Source organism: Pteropus vampyrus, unplaced genomic scaffold (assembly GCF_000151845.1).
Source record: "Pteropus vampyrus isolate Shadow unplaced genomic scaffold, Pvam_2.0 Scaffold57, whole genome shotgun sequence".
Taxonomy (NCBI): domain Eukaryota; kingdom Metazoa; phylum Chordata; class Mammalia; order Chiroptera; family Pteropodidae; genus Pteropus; species Pteropus vampyrus.
The window spans coordinates 6,954,764-6,973,503 of record NW_011888838.1 but is presented as its reverse complement, the minus strand read 5'-3'; the positions used below and the strand labels follow the sequence as shown (position 1 = coordinate 6,973,503).

The following is an 18,740-nucleotide window of genomic DNA, read 5'->3' as shown; positions in this document are numbered from 1 at the left end:
TTGGATTGGAAGAATCAACATAGTTAAAATGACCATATTACCTAGAGCATTATACAGATTCAATGCAGTCTCCATCAAAATCCCATTGGCATTTTTTGAAGAAATAGAACAAAAAATCATCAGATTTGTATGGAAGCACAAAAGACTTCGAACTGCCAAAGCCATCCTGAGAAAAAAGAATGACTCTAGAGGCATCACTCTGCCTGACTTCAAGTTATACTACAAAGCAACAGTAATCAAAACAGCATGGTATTGGCAGGAAAACAGACACACGAACCAGTGGAACAGAATCAAGTGTCCAGAAGTAAACACATATTTATATGGGCAAATAATTTTCGACAAAAAAGCCAAAAACATACAGTGGAGAAAGGAAAGCCTCTTCAATAAATGGTTCTGGGAAAACTGGAAAACCACCTGCAAAAGAATGAAGCTAGACTGTTGTCTATCACCACATACCAAAATTAACTCAAAATGGATTAAGGACCTAAATATAAGACCCAAAACAATAAAATGCGTAGAAGAAAACATAGAAACCAAACTCAGGGACTTTGGACTTAAAGAAGATTTTATGAATTTGACTTCAAAGGCAAGGGAAGTAAAAGCTAAAATAAATGAATGGGACTACATCAAACTAAAAAGCTTCTGTTCAGCCAAAGAAACCATCAGCAAGGTAAAGACCATCCGAATGGGAAAATATATTTGCAAGCAATGCCTCTGATAAGGATCTAATATCCAAAATATACAAAGAACTCATACAACTCAATAACAACAAAACAAATGATCCAAATAAAAAAATGGGCAGAGGATCTGAACAGACACTTCTCCCCAGAGAATGTACAAATGTCCAACAAACATATGAAAAGATGCTCAACATCATTAGCTATTAAGGAAATGGAAATCAAAACCACAATGAAATACCATCTCATACCTGTTAGAATGGCTATAACAACAGGACAAGTAATAACAAATGCTGGAGAGGATGCGGAGAAAAAGGAATCCTAATACACTGCTGGTGGGACTGCAAATTGGGACAGCCACTACGGAAAACAGTATGGAGTTTCCTCAAAAAACTAAGAATTGATCTACCACATGATGCAGCAATCTCTCTACTGGGTATTTACCCCAAAGACTTAAAAAATCATATCCATAAAGATACTTGCACACCGATGTTCATAGCAATGTTATTCACAGTGGCCAGGACATGGCAACCAAAGTGTCCTACAATAGATGATTGGCTAAAGAAACTATGATACATATATACAATGGAATATTACTCAGCCAGAAGAGATGAAATACAGCCATTTGTGACAGCATGGATGGAACTCAAGATAATTCTGCTAAGCAAAATAAGCCAGATAGAAAAAGTTGAAAATCACATGATATAACTTATATGTGGGATATAAACCTAAAAGCAACAAAGGAACAGGACAAACAAATAGAGACTCATGGACATGGATTATAGACAGTGGTTACCAGAGGGTAGGGGGTGGGGGAGGAGGGGGGAGGTAGATGTGGTAAAGGGGATCAAATATAGGGGGGTGGGGGGAGGGTGAAATAGGTAAAGGGGATCAAATATATGGTAGCTGAACGAAACAGGACTTTGGGTGGTAAACACACAATAGAATATACAGATGTCAAATTATAATGCATACCTGAAAATTATATGATTGTATTAACCAATGTTACCCTAATAAACTTAATTTAAAAAAAGAAAAATAAATAAATTACATTGACAGACTTTTTAGTACTTGAGCATCTCTATGAGAAATTCCAACTTTCAAAGTATAGGTTTGGTCATGACGACTGTATGAAATTTTTTGATATAGTGAATTATTGAAATCTACTCAATTAGATGCCTAAAGTGAAACAAAAATAATTTCATCCATATTAAAAATGTGGTTGTTGACAATCATGGTTTACATCTTTGTTCCTGTCACATTAGGGAAATTAAGTTGGGACATGGTAGTTGTTTGAGGTGGTACAACAGGAAAGATAGACTAGAATAGTGACCAAGGACTGCTACTCTCTACCTCCAACTCCAATAACTAGCCAGTAGTGAGGGAAAAAAAAATTTTTTTCCGGGCCAATTTTGTACCATTCATATAGTAGGCTTAATTGATAAGGATCAGGGCCATTGGAGTCAGAGACACCTGAGGGAGAAATGCCATCTTTGCCACTTTCAGATGTGATATTAAGCAAATTATTTAATATCTGAGAGCCTCAGTTTCTATTTCTGTAACATGGGGTTAATTCCTACCCTAAAAGGCTATTGTGAAGTATTAAGATAGTGCATGAAAAACATTGGTGGCAATGTCTGTACCCTTTTAAGCCCTGTTTATTTGCAATTATTATAATCTTATTTAATTTTTCCATTTTGATTATATATTTGTATCAGGCCAAATTTACATTTAGTAAAATTCATCCTTTTTAGTGACTAGTTTTACGAATTTTGACAAACACGGCCTTATAATCGCCACCACAAAATGTAGAACATTTTCTTCATCCCAAAACTTCCGTGTAGCGAACGCCTTCTTACCCCCACCAGACTCGCAACTCTGATCTGTTTTTGCCTTTATAAACTTTGCCTTTACTAGAATGTCGTATTAATGGAATTGTGCAATATGCAGCCTTTTGAGTCTGGCTTCTTTAACTCAGCATGACGCCTTTGAGGTAATCTCATTTAATTTGCACATACATTACTACCCTCAGAGAAGGAAAATCACATTCAGAAAGTTAAGTAATTTACTCAAAGTTGTAGTGAAAGACAAATTTGGTTTTAGTTTTATTTGTTTCCAAGTTGTATGTTTCCTGTTCACTATGCCTTCTTTTAGTCTATAGCTCGGAGGTCGCCAACCCCAGGCAGAGGACTGGTACAGGTCAATGGCCTTTAGGAACCAGGCCACTTAGCAGGAGGTGAGTGGCAGGCTAGCCACAAAGCTTCATCTGTACTTGTAGTTGCTCTCCAGTGCTAGCATCATAGCCTCAGCTGCAGCTCAGATCATCAGGCATTAGATTCTCATAGCACCGGTCCCTGCTGCCGAAAAGGTTGGAGACCACTGCTATAGCTTATTAAACTTCAACTATCAATTTTGAAATTCATCTTTAATTAAACCATTTAGTCCTCTACGTTTCTTTAAACAAAGACCAGAGGCTAAAAAGCCAGATTACATCAGGGCCACTAGAAGAGTTCTAAGCAAACTTTCTACCATGTTCTGCCATCCTGACCTTCAGTGCAGTCACCATTTTATCTTTATACAGTTCATGATTTAGTTCTTATATATACCACATAGTGTGAGGAGCATTTTACATGTACTCTTTCACTTAATTCCTGCAGTAGTCTGGAAAGCTATTATTAATTCCATATACAGAGGAAAAAGTTAAGGTGCAGAAGAGCCAAGCAGCAACAGTATGGGCGAGCCAGGATTTATAGGCAGGTGTATTTCCCTCCAAAGTCTAGGCTCAGTCGGCAAGGCTTTCTGCCACCTGTAATGGAAGCTGCCATTTAGTACCAGACAGTGTGCTAGGCAGTTTCACATACATTATGCTATTTAAATCTCATAAAAGTCCTACACTTAAATGGTATCAGCATATTTTATATAGGAGTAAACTGATGTTCAAAGGGTTTAAGTAGTCTGTCCAAGTTCACATAACTATCAAGAAGTCAGAATTCCATTCTAAGTCTATGCCTCTTTTTACTACTCCATGAAGTACTGTGTTGGGAAATGACTGAAGGGAAGGAAATGGGGGAGACTGGAGGAAGAGGGTAAAAGAGGTGAAGACAGGGAAGGGGAGGGAAAGAAAGAATGTAACTGTGTGCTAATTCCTCTTACAGTAGGTGTTTTAAAAGAAAAATGATTATGTAAATTCACTATAGCCCTGTGATACATGAAGATAGCTGTTTTTCAAAAAAAAAATAGAGTATTTCTTGAGTTATTTTATGAATATAGGTTTGAAGAACATCTGATGGTTTTTATTGAGAACTTTACATGAAGGTTTCTTTAAGATATCTGCATACCTACCAATAATCCTCTTTAAACTCTTAATCCTTATGCATTCCTTAGGTATTTCTCATTCAATCCTTACAACCAGTTTCTTCTTCAACAAAATTAGTCAATACTAAAAAAATATAGATACTGCTTTCTTGTTGGGACTGTGGGCTGTTTTCTTCAAGCTATTCTATGGGTTGAGGCTTCTCTGTTCAGACTTGTCAAACGAGTTTCAACTACTTGTAATTTGTTTCCTTATTTCTTCCAGCTGTAGACCTTTACTATATCTAGACATGTCATATCGTTGATTAGAAAGTCGAGTTCAGTGGGTGCACATTTCCAAGATCATATCCTTTCTCCTGTAGATGATGTATCGGTAAGTTCAGTTTTGTTTTGTAAACAGCTTGTTTGCTCTAGTCTGTCTGTCATTAGATGCCTAACCTGTTGAAGGACTGCTTGTGTTGTCTTCGATGGTTTCAATCTGAACTGAGTTTTGTGAGATTTCTGGAATTATTATAGCAGCTGAATTAGTCTGTATTTGAAATCAATATTTTTGTATTAAAAAGATCATTGTCAGCATTATTTCATATGCTGCCAAGTTCAATAGTTGGGATTTTAGAAGTTAATGAAAAGCTATATTACATCGTGTCGTGACTGCTTCTGATTTTGGGAGGAGAAGGGGCGGTATTCATTTGTTTTAAAAAAGCCTCCTTCAGCCATTTGATAAAATTTAATTTCTATAGCACCTTCCCTATAGCTGCTTTTCTTGTACTTGATGATAGTCAGTCCCTGTAAACTAATGAAGATTGGGAGATAATAATTTCAGAGATACCTGTCTGCATCCAGAAATCTCAGGACTCCTTGTGGGGAGAAAAGAAACAGGAGGTTCAGATTGGGGAAAACATGTCTACTCTCTAAAAAATTTTCTATTGACTATTAAGAAAAAAGAAAACTGAATTATTTTTTCAGTTATAATTACTCAGTTCTATTTTTTCAAATGGGGTTTGCTATTTGCAGAAGAGGGGATAAAATAAGATTCCTTGGCTTAACTTTACATATAATTAAAATAGTGATTTTAAACATTTGTAATGACCATAATACTTCATCATTACTTATATTTATGCCATTTTCAAAACATTTTTACTTATGTTATTTCATTTAATAGTCAGGACCCCCTTGTGAGATCAGTAGAACAGGTATCGTTAACTCCCATTTTTAAGTGCAAAATCTGAGGGAATTAGTGAGCACAAAGTAATTGTCAAAGGATCTCTGAGCTCCATGGGAAGGGTGTACAATGCTTCACACATAATCATCACTCCACAAATATTTGTTGAACACAAATGAATAAACAAATGTAAATGTCCAGCATTAATGTTTTGTTTATTTATTAAAATTTATTGAATTTGAAAATGCATATTCCATGTTTATGGAAATCATGATATTATAAAGCCATAGTTCCAACCTTTCATATTTCACATTTCTCTCTAAATTATTCTTTTAAAAATATGAAGTCTCATTAATATAGGCACCAAAAGTCATCTTTTCTAATAAATATTTATGTGTTTATAAGAATGTTTTCAGTTTTCAGTTTATAGGAATGTTTTTAGTAAATTACAGGAAATAAATAACAGAAACAAGATCAATGTTCTTGTTCAGGTGACCCATGACACTTCTTGATAAAGAAAGCAGACAGTGGAAACCATCAAATACCTATGGTTTCTTTAAGATAAATTCATGGAACGCTAATCCAGGATTTGGAGGATTTGGAGGAAATGGCAGGTTACACTAACAGACAAACTTTAAGGACTGAGGCAAAGCAAATGCTTAATAATTACGGGTACCCCCCACTTTTCAAAAGTTCATGTTACGCCCCTTCACTTTTACAAAAGATCTACATTAGTATCTATTTTTGTTAAACCAAAACAATCTGAAGATTTTTGCTTTTACAAAAAAAGGCGAAAAGAGCATTCGGCGTTTGTTTTGCAGTGAGCCATTACAGAGACAGCCTGCACCCGGAGCAGCGAAACTGGCCTGCCACCTGCCAATCTCACTCTACTTTATGCAGGCTGCATATTTATCATATCATTCCTGCTCTTACTATGTGTTAGTGATATCTTAGGTTTTATATGTTAATTGGTATGACTGAGAGCGTTAATTTTGGGGATATGGGAATGTTCAAAATTTTTTACATATAAATTCATGGTAATTGCTTCTTTGCTTTACACCATTTTGGCTTGTGAAAAATTTCATAAGAATGCTCTACTTCACAGAATGGGGAAACCTGTACTATGACACCCTATGTTTCATACCAATTCTACAATATGTTCTACAGTCATACTGACCATTCTTACTTCTCTATTAACAAGAAATACAATGTGGAAGCCTTGTCAAAATACATTTTATTCATACATTTACTGTTTCTGTTATACTGAAAACTCTTCTCTGTGGGTTTAGTGACCCTTTTCTCTACATTTTAGAGATAGTCTTTAGTGTTTGGACTTTGCTATGAATATCCATTTGCATTTGCTTTGAGCAATATTCATACCCTACTCTTCCCTATAAATTTATTAATTGGGTTAATCGCTCACTTAAAATCTCAATTATTTGAGATTGTCTTTTCCTAGAAGTCTGCATCTCTCTAGCTCATAATTTTGGGCATTACTCAGTAAATGCAAAAATTAAGTTCCTCCTCTTTATTGTCATCCTTTAGAGAAAAAGAGAGCTCTGGGAAAGTCTTGGCAAACATTCAAGTTCTATATTTTAATTTCATTCTGAATACTCATTTTAATCAACTTGTTAATTTGCCAAGTCCATTATCTAATAGAGTCAAAAACTCTACCTTTGGAGTTAAGATCAAAACAGCAAAATAAGACCTTCATGTTTCTTAATGATTACTAAACTTGGTATTAAAGTATCAATTAAATTTTACTGTTTTGTTAGTTTTCAGCAAACTCAGAGCTTATTATGTGCCATATATGTGCTACACTTAATAGCTTGTTTAATTCTCTCAACAATCCTATGATTAGGTACTATTATTATCTCCATTTTATAGATGAAAATATAACTAGCCCTACATCATCACAGGCTACTGAATGGAAGAGTTTAGATTTGAGATAGTCTGGAATCAGAGCTTAACTATTAAGATAGTCTGTGTTTTTTTTCTTTTCTTTTTCTTTTGATAATTTTTTAAGAGAAAATATATTTTGCTTTTTAATTCAAAATTTGAGTAAAAGATTCATAGTGCTATTCACTCAGTATCCCATAAAATTGCAGCAACAATTACATGAGATAACATGTATGTGAACTCCTGACCCAGAGAAGGAATTCGGTATGTGCTAGAGCCCTTCTTTACTCTAGCAACTTCATCGCCTCACATCTCTGGGTAGTTTTTATTATCACTATTTTAAGGTGGGAAAACTGAAATTCAGAGAGGTCTCATAAATTTCTCAAGATACATGTTAAAGAGTTACAAGCAGGGACTGAAACCAAACTCTTCTGACCCTAAAAGACAGGGTTATATCTCAATAGAAGGAGCCTAGAGAAGATTTGTCCAGGTCGAGGAAGACTTAAAGGAATTTTTTAAAATTGTTATCTCAGAGACAAACTCACTGTGTTTTCCTTTACTCTCACACTAGGACCACACTCAGAACACTTCTGGTAACAGCTATGTGGGGGTTTTTCCCCAAGTAATTCTCCAACACCAATTGTCCTACAATTCACGTCAATTCTGACAGTAATTGGAGTTAACACAAATACCATAGGCGCAGGGGCTCAGTCCTCTAAGACAGCCTTTGCTCCATTTCATATGTCAATTGCAAGTCCAGGCTGTTATCTGCACTTCTGACCAACTGGCTGTAAATCAGAAGTACTCACAATTCCCTCCCCAGGTTAGATTAATTTGCTAAAGCAGCTTATAGAATTTCGAACAAAAGTTTATCTACGAGATTACCAGTTTACTACAAAGGATATTAAAGGATATGAATAAAAAGCCAAATGAAGAGATAACATACAGCGGTCCAAAAGAATCCCACATGCAGGAAATTATGTCTTCGTGGAGTTGGGGTGTGCCACCCTCCCAATATATAGACATGTACACCAACCCAGAAGCTCCCTGAATCCCATACTATTGGGATTTCTATGGAGGCTTCACCACATAGGCATGATTTATTATTAATTCAGTCTTCAGCCCCTCTCCCCTTCCCAAAAGACGAGGAGTGGTGGAACTGAATATTCCAAGCTTCGAATAATGGCCTGGGCTTTCTGGTGACTGGCACCCATCCTGAATCTATTCCAGACCCTCACCCCCCCGCCACCGCCACCCTGCTCCACAGAGTTACCTCATCAAAACAAAAGACACCCCTGTCACCCAAAAAATCCCAAAGGATTTAGAAACTCTACTTAAGGAATGGGGGTCAAAGACCAAATATTAGAACACGAGATTCTACTAGTGCTCTTATGACTTAAGAAATTACAAGGGTTTTAGGACCTCTGTGTCAGGAACCAGGGCAGAGACCAATATATACATTGTCTATTAGTTCACAATCATTAACTCTCATTTTTTTACCTTAATAAAAATTTATTTGTATTATTTTGAATATTTACAGAAAAGTAGTTTATAATCCTTTATTATTTTTAATCGCATGGCACAAATTGAGACAAAAGCATTATAGCTTGTACCGAGTTGCATGAGGGATAAAACCCTTTTTTATTTATCCTTGCCTTCCTAAACCCAGCATGATGCCTAAACAGAAAAAAAGCTCAGTAAAACGTTGTGGAAAGGAAAAATAGATGGATGAATGGATGAATAGATAGATAGTTGAATGCAGAGACAGACAGACAAATGAAAGGACAAATAAGGAATAAGAAATGTTATGATAGCTGGTCAATTCTTAGAGGTAGGTCGTTAGGACATATTTGTTGTGTGCAAGGCTCTGACTCAAGCATTTAAATACAAACGATTAATTTTGCGTACATGCATATCATCCCAGCCTGGAACTTAACCTCCTACCTGACACTTGTTTTATAAACTTTAATAGGTGGGACTGCACATTGTGCCAAAAAGATGTTAGGGCTAAATTGCACATGTGCGCACATGAACACATGCACACCATAACCTTTGGTGCTATCTTTTCTAGTAAAGCAGAACATTCTATGTATAATAAGTTTCTGTTTTGTTACTCAATTCCTTATTTCCTTTTTAGTATTCCACTTGTAAAACAGCATTTTCATTTTATTGTGTCACTCTTGGTCACAGTGGAACACTTTTTTTTGTTGATTAATATTGCCTTAAAAATATTCCTGGTATTTCCCACTACCCTACCTATCTAAGCTTCTTCTTGTGGGGCAACTCCAAGATGATACTAAAATCCAAAATGCTACTGGTATCAAAATTACCTACCATAAATACCTTAACATTAAAATTACCATTTTATCAGTATGGTTGATTCCTATCAGAGTATAATAATAACAACAAAAATAGTGACAATAGCTCACATTTATAGAGTATTTGCTGTGTGTTGATCACTTTCCATGAATTAATGCATTTAACCTTCATATAAGTCCTATGATGTTGATATTAATTTCATTTCTATTTTACAATAGGGAGAACTTAACAAAAAGGGCCAAATGCCTTGCCTCACCTTCTGAAGCTAGCATATGGCAGGGTTAGGACCTGAACTCTGATAGTCTGGCTCCAGAGATTGGGCACTTATCATTAATGCTATACCACTCCCAAGTAGAAGTCAGTTCAGTCCTGTTGCATTAATTAAACATGTGACTCTGCTCGATCCCTAATCCAAAGTCTAAGTTCAACACTATTTAAAAAAGGCTTTTCCAGCCATAAGCTAGCACAATAAAACTATATTTTGCTGATATCTGAAGGTGAGAGAGAGTTAAATGCTAGTCATATCTCAGAATACAGCTAGAGAAGGTCCCTTTATACTGAATCAGGAAAGGGACAAGAATCTGACATTAATTGGGTAGGTGCTAGAGGAAAGACAGGGCTGCAAGAATCTGGAATAAATTCAGCCTAGCAGGCCAGATATAATCAACAGTGAGTAATTGTGTCCTTGTCAGGAGGCAGCAGGGGTGAAAGTATGCCTCTGTGGGGATAAAGTACATGCATGGTGAGTATAAGAAAAGTGTTCTCAATCTCCTTTAGTCCATGTTTTCCTTTTCCACTCTTAAAATCTTCAGTTATGCTTCTTTTTGGCCAGGGTGCCCAATCTCCATCCCTAGGACAAGGGTGAAGGAATTTTTCTAGATAAGCGAAGAAGTAGTCTTGTCTTTTTTTACCATCCTCATTTTCCTTCTCTGAGTCCCTAAATGCAGTTTAGCTGAATCTCTTCATTATTTTCCACAGAAAACTTTCTTTGGTCTAGACTACAATGGTATTTTATTCAATTTTTCACTTCCTCTTTGCCCTACCCCTCACCTCCACCCATATCTGGGAGTTGGATACAGAAAATATATCAGAAGTTTTATTTCTTCTTCTTTTTTTAAACCTTCTAACAAGGACACATTCCATGGATCAGCACAATGTTGTAAATACATCCAGAGCCATGTTTTCAAAACTGTGTTCTGTGGAACATCAAAATCCCCTCAAGATATCAGTAGATAACAGTAGTTTAAAAAAAAAAAAAAAGTACATCTGTAAAACTTCCATTTCAATCTAACTCAATAAATAGTACTCAAGTATCTACTCAAGAGTCAGATGATATATTACTCACTGGTGTTGAATCAGTAAACAGGATATTTACAAAACCAAAATGGAAATGCTACTCACCTTTACTCCCATTTGAAACCATTAAAGGCTCTATGTCTTCTAGAACTGAGGATCCTATTTAACTTTATGTAACCCATTTTTGAATGTTGGAAACCTCCATTTCCCCTTCTACCTGGGAATACTTCTCGAGAAATGCCTCAATGCTATATAGAACTTATTCATTCTCTTTAAGATCTTGCACGTTTAGGGATAAGAGAATACAGGTACACATAACATCTCAAGAAATAAAATATATAGGGAACATGTGGCAGTATAGAAAAAAACAACGTGTCAAATAAAAGTCTTTGAAGTTTACAGACAACCCCAAATATGGTCATCAATTTTCCCAGTATGAGCCAGCTTCACAGACCCTTCTTCTCTTTTTCTCACCTCCAGATGACCTCACCATTGTTATGAGAGCATCTGTGGGGAGGGAGAGAAAGGAATCCTAACTTTCTGAGAATTCATGAAAATTTAAAGCCAGTGGAAAGGAAGAAGATATAAAGCAAAAACAAATACAAGACTTAATCACAACAAAGAGGGTGGCCTCTCTGATCAGTAAAACAATCTCTACCTTCACATCATAAAACTCTTCACTTGCTTTTTATGCTGCTTGAAATTTCACACATGATTCATTTGAGTTAATAGGAAATCTGTTCTGAAAAAGAAAAAAAAAATCATTCTTTAAAGGAAGTTTACATCACGTAGAAAAATGGGCTTCTGAGTCCTAGCGGCCAAAGTTAGGTTCTAACTCTACATATTGGCTTCATGAATTGAGCAAGTTATTTGAAATAAAGATAAATAATTCTACTAACAAGAGTATTTGGAGGGTAAATGTAACAGTATATCAACAACTACAAAATCATCACTTACTAACTAGTAGCTCTTGTTTTTATTACTTTTAGTATTAAATGGTTATTCTAAAATAGTTGCAAACCCTTCTTCTTTCTTTCTCACCTCCAGATAACCTCAGCCATTTTATGGCAGCATCTGTGAAAAGAGAGAGAGGGGAGTCCTAATTTTTTGAGAATTCATGAGAATTTAAAGAGCACCCAGAAAGATATAATTCACGTATCAGAGTGTATTAGGTCATCACAAGGTTGCTTTTCTGTAAAAAATGACTGATTTTAGTGGCTCAGAGGAAATAATGATTTTCATTGATGGAAATAGAATTGGCACTTTGGTTCTTATAGGATAAAAGTTTCCTAGTCTGGTGTCCTCCAGGGATGGGCACCAGGCTAGAAAAAAAGAGCAAAGTTTTCTGCACCAAATAGCTCCCAGGAATTTAATGTATTTAGTGCCTTTGTTCAGTTACATTAGGAGTTGAGTAGACTTTTAGGTAGGCCTAGGAAACTAACCAATAATTTCTTTTTAAATCAGATAGTATATTTTAAACTTCAAAAACTGTATATGAAGATTTATGGGAACATAACCTATCTGTAAATTGGCGTTTGTAAAATAATCACATGTATCTACATTTGTATAAGATAATATGTATCTATAAGACAGCAGAAAAATAATCCTGAAATAGGAAAGATTTGGAGCTTGTAAATAAATCTACAAAGGGCATGTAGTTGACTGGAGTGAGCCAAAGTTGTGTGTTTGGGGAAGGCCTTTCTAGAAAAAAGAAAGATCATGTGAAGTAGGGGATCCATAATGTCTTTTGCAAACTCAAGTCATCTTTGAACTAATATATATAGAGCTTGGTTACTGAGAAAATACATATCCTAATCTAATCGTTAACAATTATACTGCTCTATATATTCCTCATGGTATATAGCTTTCAGTTTGCAAGAATGCAGAAAGCGAAGTCATAAAATTATTCAAATTATCACCATGTTTTCACTGACAACATCTTTGGGAAAATTATGCCATAAATACATTGAATAATCAAGCTTAATAAAGGTGTAATGGATATAATAAATTGAATTTCATGCAGCCTCTATGTTGCATTATTCTGAATAAGTATCATCTGTGCTTGTCCTTTATCTAAAGGAATGCAGAATGACAATTAGGTTATGATGAGGGATTACTTTTAGCTTTCTTCTCATTTTAATTTCCAAGAGTTCACTTTGTATACATCCCCCAAATTATTGCTTCAATAAAATATCTCTTAGTCTTCTAATTGCATACTTCACATAGAATTCTGTTAATGAAATAGTTCTCCACCATTCCCACAATAGAGATTTTAAATCTCACATGTTTTTTGACAAGCTATAGATTTCTGTCCATTTTCATTAAAGTAAAAATATTTTAAGTTGTGACTCTAAAATTTTAAGATGGCTCCCAAGATTCCCATCTCTTGATATACACATTCCTTCCCCTAGTTATTCAAAAACTAATCTAGGTACTGAAGTGAAGAGATTTTGCAGATATAACTAAAGTCTCAAATTAGTAAACTTTAAAATGAAGAGATTATCTTGGTGGGCCTAACCTAATCAGGCAACGTCTTAAAAAAGAACAAGGCTCCACCTGGAGAGATGCAGAATGTGAAGAAGATCAGTTGGAAGAGATATTCACCATTGCTGGCTTTGTCAAATAGAGTACTCCATGTGGCAAGAAGATAGATTTCAAAGTTCATAAATCTCTTTGAGTTGCAGCCTTTCTCCTTTGGTCCGTCTTGTGGGGTGGGGGTGGGGGGTTGTTTTTTTTTTAATAACTTGGAGACATACTGATAAAATTCTCTGAAGAAATGAATGGTCAACAAATGAAGAATGAATGAGCAAGTGACTAAATTAATATATAAATAATAAATCTATTTAAGAATTAAAATGCAATCAATGGAGAGGCGGTCTGGCACCGAGAAAAAAATAGTCTCTCAGGAGTTAGAAGATACAAGTTTAAGATGACTATTATATTGGAAAAGTCACTTAATTATCTCTGGCCCTCAGTTTCCTCAGCTGGAAAGTGTGTTAAGCTATACTAAATAGTTTCTATGTTCTCCTAAACTTCTGAATTTAGGTTTAAAGCCATTTAAGAAGCTAAGAAATGTCACTCCCCATGGAGCTTCTGCTTCTAGCTTTCTTAGCTCTTGTTCATCAGAGGACATACTGCCTTTCCACAGCCAGCTGTCTAGATTCATTATAATCAGTCAATGCACATATTGTCAATATTTTCCATACCATATAGAATTCAAGCCTATCAAGTTTCACTGGGTTTATTAGTGAAAATTATTACTTATGTCAAAACTATAACCTTCTTAATTATTTAGGTCCAAATAGATTGTATATTTTATGCTAGCATCTATACACATATATTTTTATATTCAAAAGAAAAATTTTTGTAAATTAATCAATATTTATTAAAAATCTCCTTGGTACAAAGTATTACACTAAATCTTGTGAAGAAAATGTGAAAAATGCTTTCTGCCTCCAAAGAACTTGGCTTATCAACATACATATGAAAAGATAAATTCTAATAAAAGGAATAGATAAAGTTGACTACAATGGCAAATTGTAAAGAAGAAGCACTAAAAAATGAGTTAGATGACCTGGGCTATTTTAAGCTGCTCGACTCTAACAATTAAGGTATTCCCTCTCTCAGCCTATGTTACTTTCTATGTAAGGTTGGTATAACAGCTGTCTTTCATGGATTTATAAAACTCCTACTCTGTGCAAAGCATTAGGTCTTAATGATAAAAAGATGAACAAGACTAGTCCACCCCATTGAGTTCACAGTTAAGTATAGATAAAAATACATGCAAAAAATATATATTTGATACAATAGGATTAGGACTATTGTTAATCATAAGGTGCTACAGAAAAAGCAGAGTTACTTTTCCCTCCTAAATTGTGGAAATTTCTTCTAATCCCGATAGTATGCAATGTAATATATATGACATTACTTTTGAGTATTATTGCCAAATGAATTTAACCAAAATCTAATCAAGTCTTTAGATCTAAATTTAAGCTTATAGGAAATGATGGGAATAGAAGAACAGGTTAAATGATATCACAAGAAAGCATCAGACAAGTCCAGAAGATGGGACATTTTAAGGGACAATGGATTTGATCTCTTCAACTAGTCAATGTCATTAAAAACTCAAAAGGTTGCAGGGCTCTTTTAGATTAAAAGAGATTTAAAAGGCATAATACCTAAGGTATGGTGTGGTCCTTGATTTGTAGAAACCATCTGTAAATATAATAGAGACAATAGAGGAAATTTGAAGATAGATTGGGTGTTAGAAGATATTGGAGAAATGTTAATTTTTTAGAAGTGTTACAATGTTGTGGTTATGTTGAAAAATCTTAATTGTTTATAATAATGATTTGGTGAAAGGTTATGATATCTTACCTCGCATTAAAATACAGTAGCAAACATGAATGAAGTAAAATGTTAACAGCATGATTGTTAAAAGCAAAAATATTACCTATTGATAAAATGACGTGATAAATATAGAGGTGTTTTATAATGCCATTCTTTCTAAATTTCTATGTTTCTTAAAATATTCACAATAGAGTTAAAAATAAAAGTTGAGTCAATGAGATAATAGATTTGAAGTCACTTTGTAAACTCTAAAAAAATAGATGGATAAAAGAGATTTTTTAAAGTGTTTCAGAAAGACAGAATGGTCCTTTTTCAAGTATGTATGTTACTTTGGACAACACTGTGAAGAGAAGTCAGGACTGGCCACCACAAAGAGACATGAAATGCTGCTAAAAATAAAATTCAATATCATGGACTCCCAGAGCCTGATTTTTTAAAATTAAATTTATTGGGATGACATTGGATAATAAAATTATATAGGTTTCAAGTATACGATTCAATAATACATCATATGTATATCGCATTATGTGCTCATTGCATTATGTGCTCACCACCCAAATTCAAATCTCCTTCTGTCACCATATATTTGACTTTCTTTACACTTGTCTATCTCTCTCCATTCCTCTTTCTCTCTGACAACCACTAAACTGTCATCTGTGTCTATGAGTTTTTGTTTGTTTTGTTCATTTGTTGTTTTAAATTTTATATCCCACATTTGAGTGAAATCATATGGTTTTCAACTTTTTCTGTTTGACTTATTTCACTTAGCACGATAATCTCAAGATCCATCCATGTTGTTGCAAATGGCAATATTTCATCTTATGGCTAATATTCCATTGTATAAACATACCATAGCTTTTTTATTTAATCATCTATCGAAGGACACTTCAGTTATTTCCATGTCTTGATCACTATGAATATTGCTGTAATGAATATTGAGGTACATATATCTTTAGGAATAAATGTTTTCAAATTTGAGGGGTAGATACCCATAAGAGGGATTGCTATGATATATGGTAATTCTATTTTTAAAATTTTGGGAAGCCTTCATACTGTTTTGCATAGGGGCTATATCAACTTACATTCCCACAAGCAGTGTTCTTTTTTTCTCTATAACTTTTCTTGTTATTACTTTTGTTAATGATAGCCATTCTAACAGGTTTGAAATGGTATCTTATTGTGGTTTTGATTTACATTTCCCTAATAGCTAGTGAAGCTGAGCATCTTTTCATATGTCTGTTGGCAATTTGTATGTCTTCTTGGGAGAAGTGTCTGTTCAGATCCACTGTCCATCTTTTAATTGGATTTTTTTGTTTCATTGTTGAGTTGTATGAGTTCTTTACATATTTGGATATTAGTCTCTTATAGAAGGTGTCGTTTGCAAAATTTTCTCCCATTCAGTTGGTTGCTTCTTTGTTTTGTTGATGGCTTCTTTTGATGTGCAGAAGCATTTTAGTTTGATATAGTCCCATTCATTTATTTTTGCTTTTACTGCTCTCGCCTTTGAGATCAAATTCATAAAATCCTCTCTAAAACCAAGGTACATGAGTTTAGTACCTATATTTACTTGTATGTGATTTATCATTTCAGGTCTTATATTTAAATACTTGAACCAATTTTAGTTAATTTTGGTATATGGTGACAGGTACTAGTGTAGTTTCATTCTTTTGCTTGTGGCTTTTCAATTTTCCCATTACCATTTATTGAAGAGGCTTTTTTTCTCTACTGTATGTTTTTGGCTCCTTTGTCAAAAATTATTTACCCATATATATGTGGGTTTATTTCTGAGCTCTCAATTCTGAATCATTGGTCTGTGTGTCTGTTTTGCCTAGACTCACTAAGAAAAAAAAAGAAAAGACATAAACAAAATCAGAAATGAAAGAGAAATTATGACATATATCACAGATATACAAAGAATCATAAAAAATACTGTGAAAGACTATATGCCACAAAATTCAATGACCTAGAAGAAATGGACAAGTTCCTAGAAATATACAACCTTCCTAGACTGAATCACAAAGAACTAGAAAATCTAATTAGATTGACCAACAGTAAGGAAACAAAAACAATCATAAAAAACTTCCCAGAGTTTGTTTCAAGATGGTAGGGTAGGTAAATACTGCATGCCTCCTCCCATGACTGCATTAAAATTAGAACTCAAGTTTTACAGCCACCTTGGAAAACAATCTGAAGACTAACTGAACAGAACTCCTATAACTAGGGATATGAAGAAGAGACCACATTGAAACTGGTAGGAGAGGCAGAGACTTGAAACAGGTTGGTCCCACACCCACATGTGATGATTGAGCTTCAGGAGGAATATCTTGAATGCGGAGAACCCTTTCCATCCCGCGGGGCAAGAAGCCTCAGGCTAATACCAGGGATTCCCAGCCCAGGATTCCAATATCAGGAAGAGAACTCCCTACAAAATCTGGCTGTGAAAGTCAAAAGGGATCCTGGCCACCTGGGCAAAACAGAAGGCAACTAGAAATCCAAATGTCCCCTTGAAGGGCCGGTATACAGATTTACTTCCTCACAGGCACTCACTCTAGGCTCTGGGTAGAGGGACAGAGGCTTGGGAGGTGCCAGAGAGTGCACGGGGAAAGAGTGAGTTGTGGGCTTCAGGATGAGGGATGGAGGTCCAGCCACCATTGTTGAGCCCTCCTCCTGTGCAGCCTGCAGGCAAGTACCATCTTGCTTGTATTCAATCCTGCCTCAACATGGCCAAAACTGAATCTGCATTGGCCTGATGAGATCTGCTCGCTCCATTCTGGTGACTTCCTAAGACCCTAGCCCACCCAATTCACAAATTGCCCGGTTGCAATTTAGAGCAGTTACTGAGCAACCAGCCCCAGCCCTAGCTGCAGTATTTCTGAAACAAATCGCAGGGGTCTGAGGGCCCAAGGCAGGCAGCAGCTGGCCTCAGTGTGAGCTGAGACTTTTGTAAGGGGCCACAGGCTCAGCACTGGCAACAAATTTGAATCTGCACCAACCTGGGGAACACCACTTGCCCCACCCTGGTGTTTCCCTGTGATCCCAACTCATCCAACTCCAGCACACTGAGGCTCATTCAGTTGATGAGTTTTATAGGCAGCCAGCAGGCAGCCTCAGGCTTGGGGGTGCTCTAGGCCTTTTGCTGAGCTGCCCCAGTCCTAGTACTGGTGGCAGTCATCCTCAGATTGTCACATGGCCTCTCCCATATACCTCAAGATCCAGGTCAGACAGTGACCAAACATGAATTGTTTTATAGCTCCTACCAGGTAGCCTCATACCAGTCAAAGAAAGCAGCTGACCTTGGCCTGCATGAGAGCCCCTCTCAAGGGGGTCCAGAACCAACACAGCTAGAAGCTGACTTTAGATCTCAACAGAGCACCAGCTGATTAGCTCCACAAGTGGCACATCCAAAGGGCTGTCTCTATAGAAACACAAACCTGGCAGGGCTAACCCCACTCCATGGAATTAGCCCACACCCAGGAGCTCATACATTGTGGATGTGGCCAATCCTCACAGTCAGCCAGAGAGTCAATACCACTCACTGAAGTACCAACAACAATCAAGGCTCAACTATAACAGGAGGGCACAAACAACCACACAAGAGTCACTCCTGAAACACCCAGTGCAGATGATCAAGGAGACTGTGCCCCTGGGCCAAACAGGACACCTTCTACATAAGGCCACCCAGCAAAGACTGGGAGACATGGCAGGTCTACCATACATATATAATA

At 35.9% G+C, this 18,740-nt stretch overlaps 1 protein-coding gene across 1 annotated transcript in view; it reads left to right on the top strand.

The window, feature by feature from the left end:
- The first annotated feature begins 4,230 nt into the window (after nt 1–4,230).
- Nucleotides 4,231–18,740, top strand: part of LOC105292443 (transmembrane protease serine 11A) — a 57,010-nt gene continuing 42,500 nt past the window's right edge. The window contains exon 1 of the mRNA XM_011360657.1: nt 4,231–4,362. Coding sequence (XP_011358959.1) covers nt 4,352–4,362 — 11 coding nt within the window. The 5' untranslated portion in view covers nt 4,231–4,351. The remainder of the gene's footprint in view (nt 4,363–18,740) is intronic.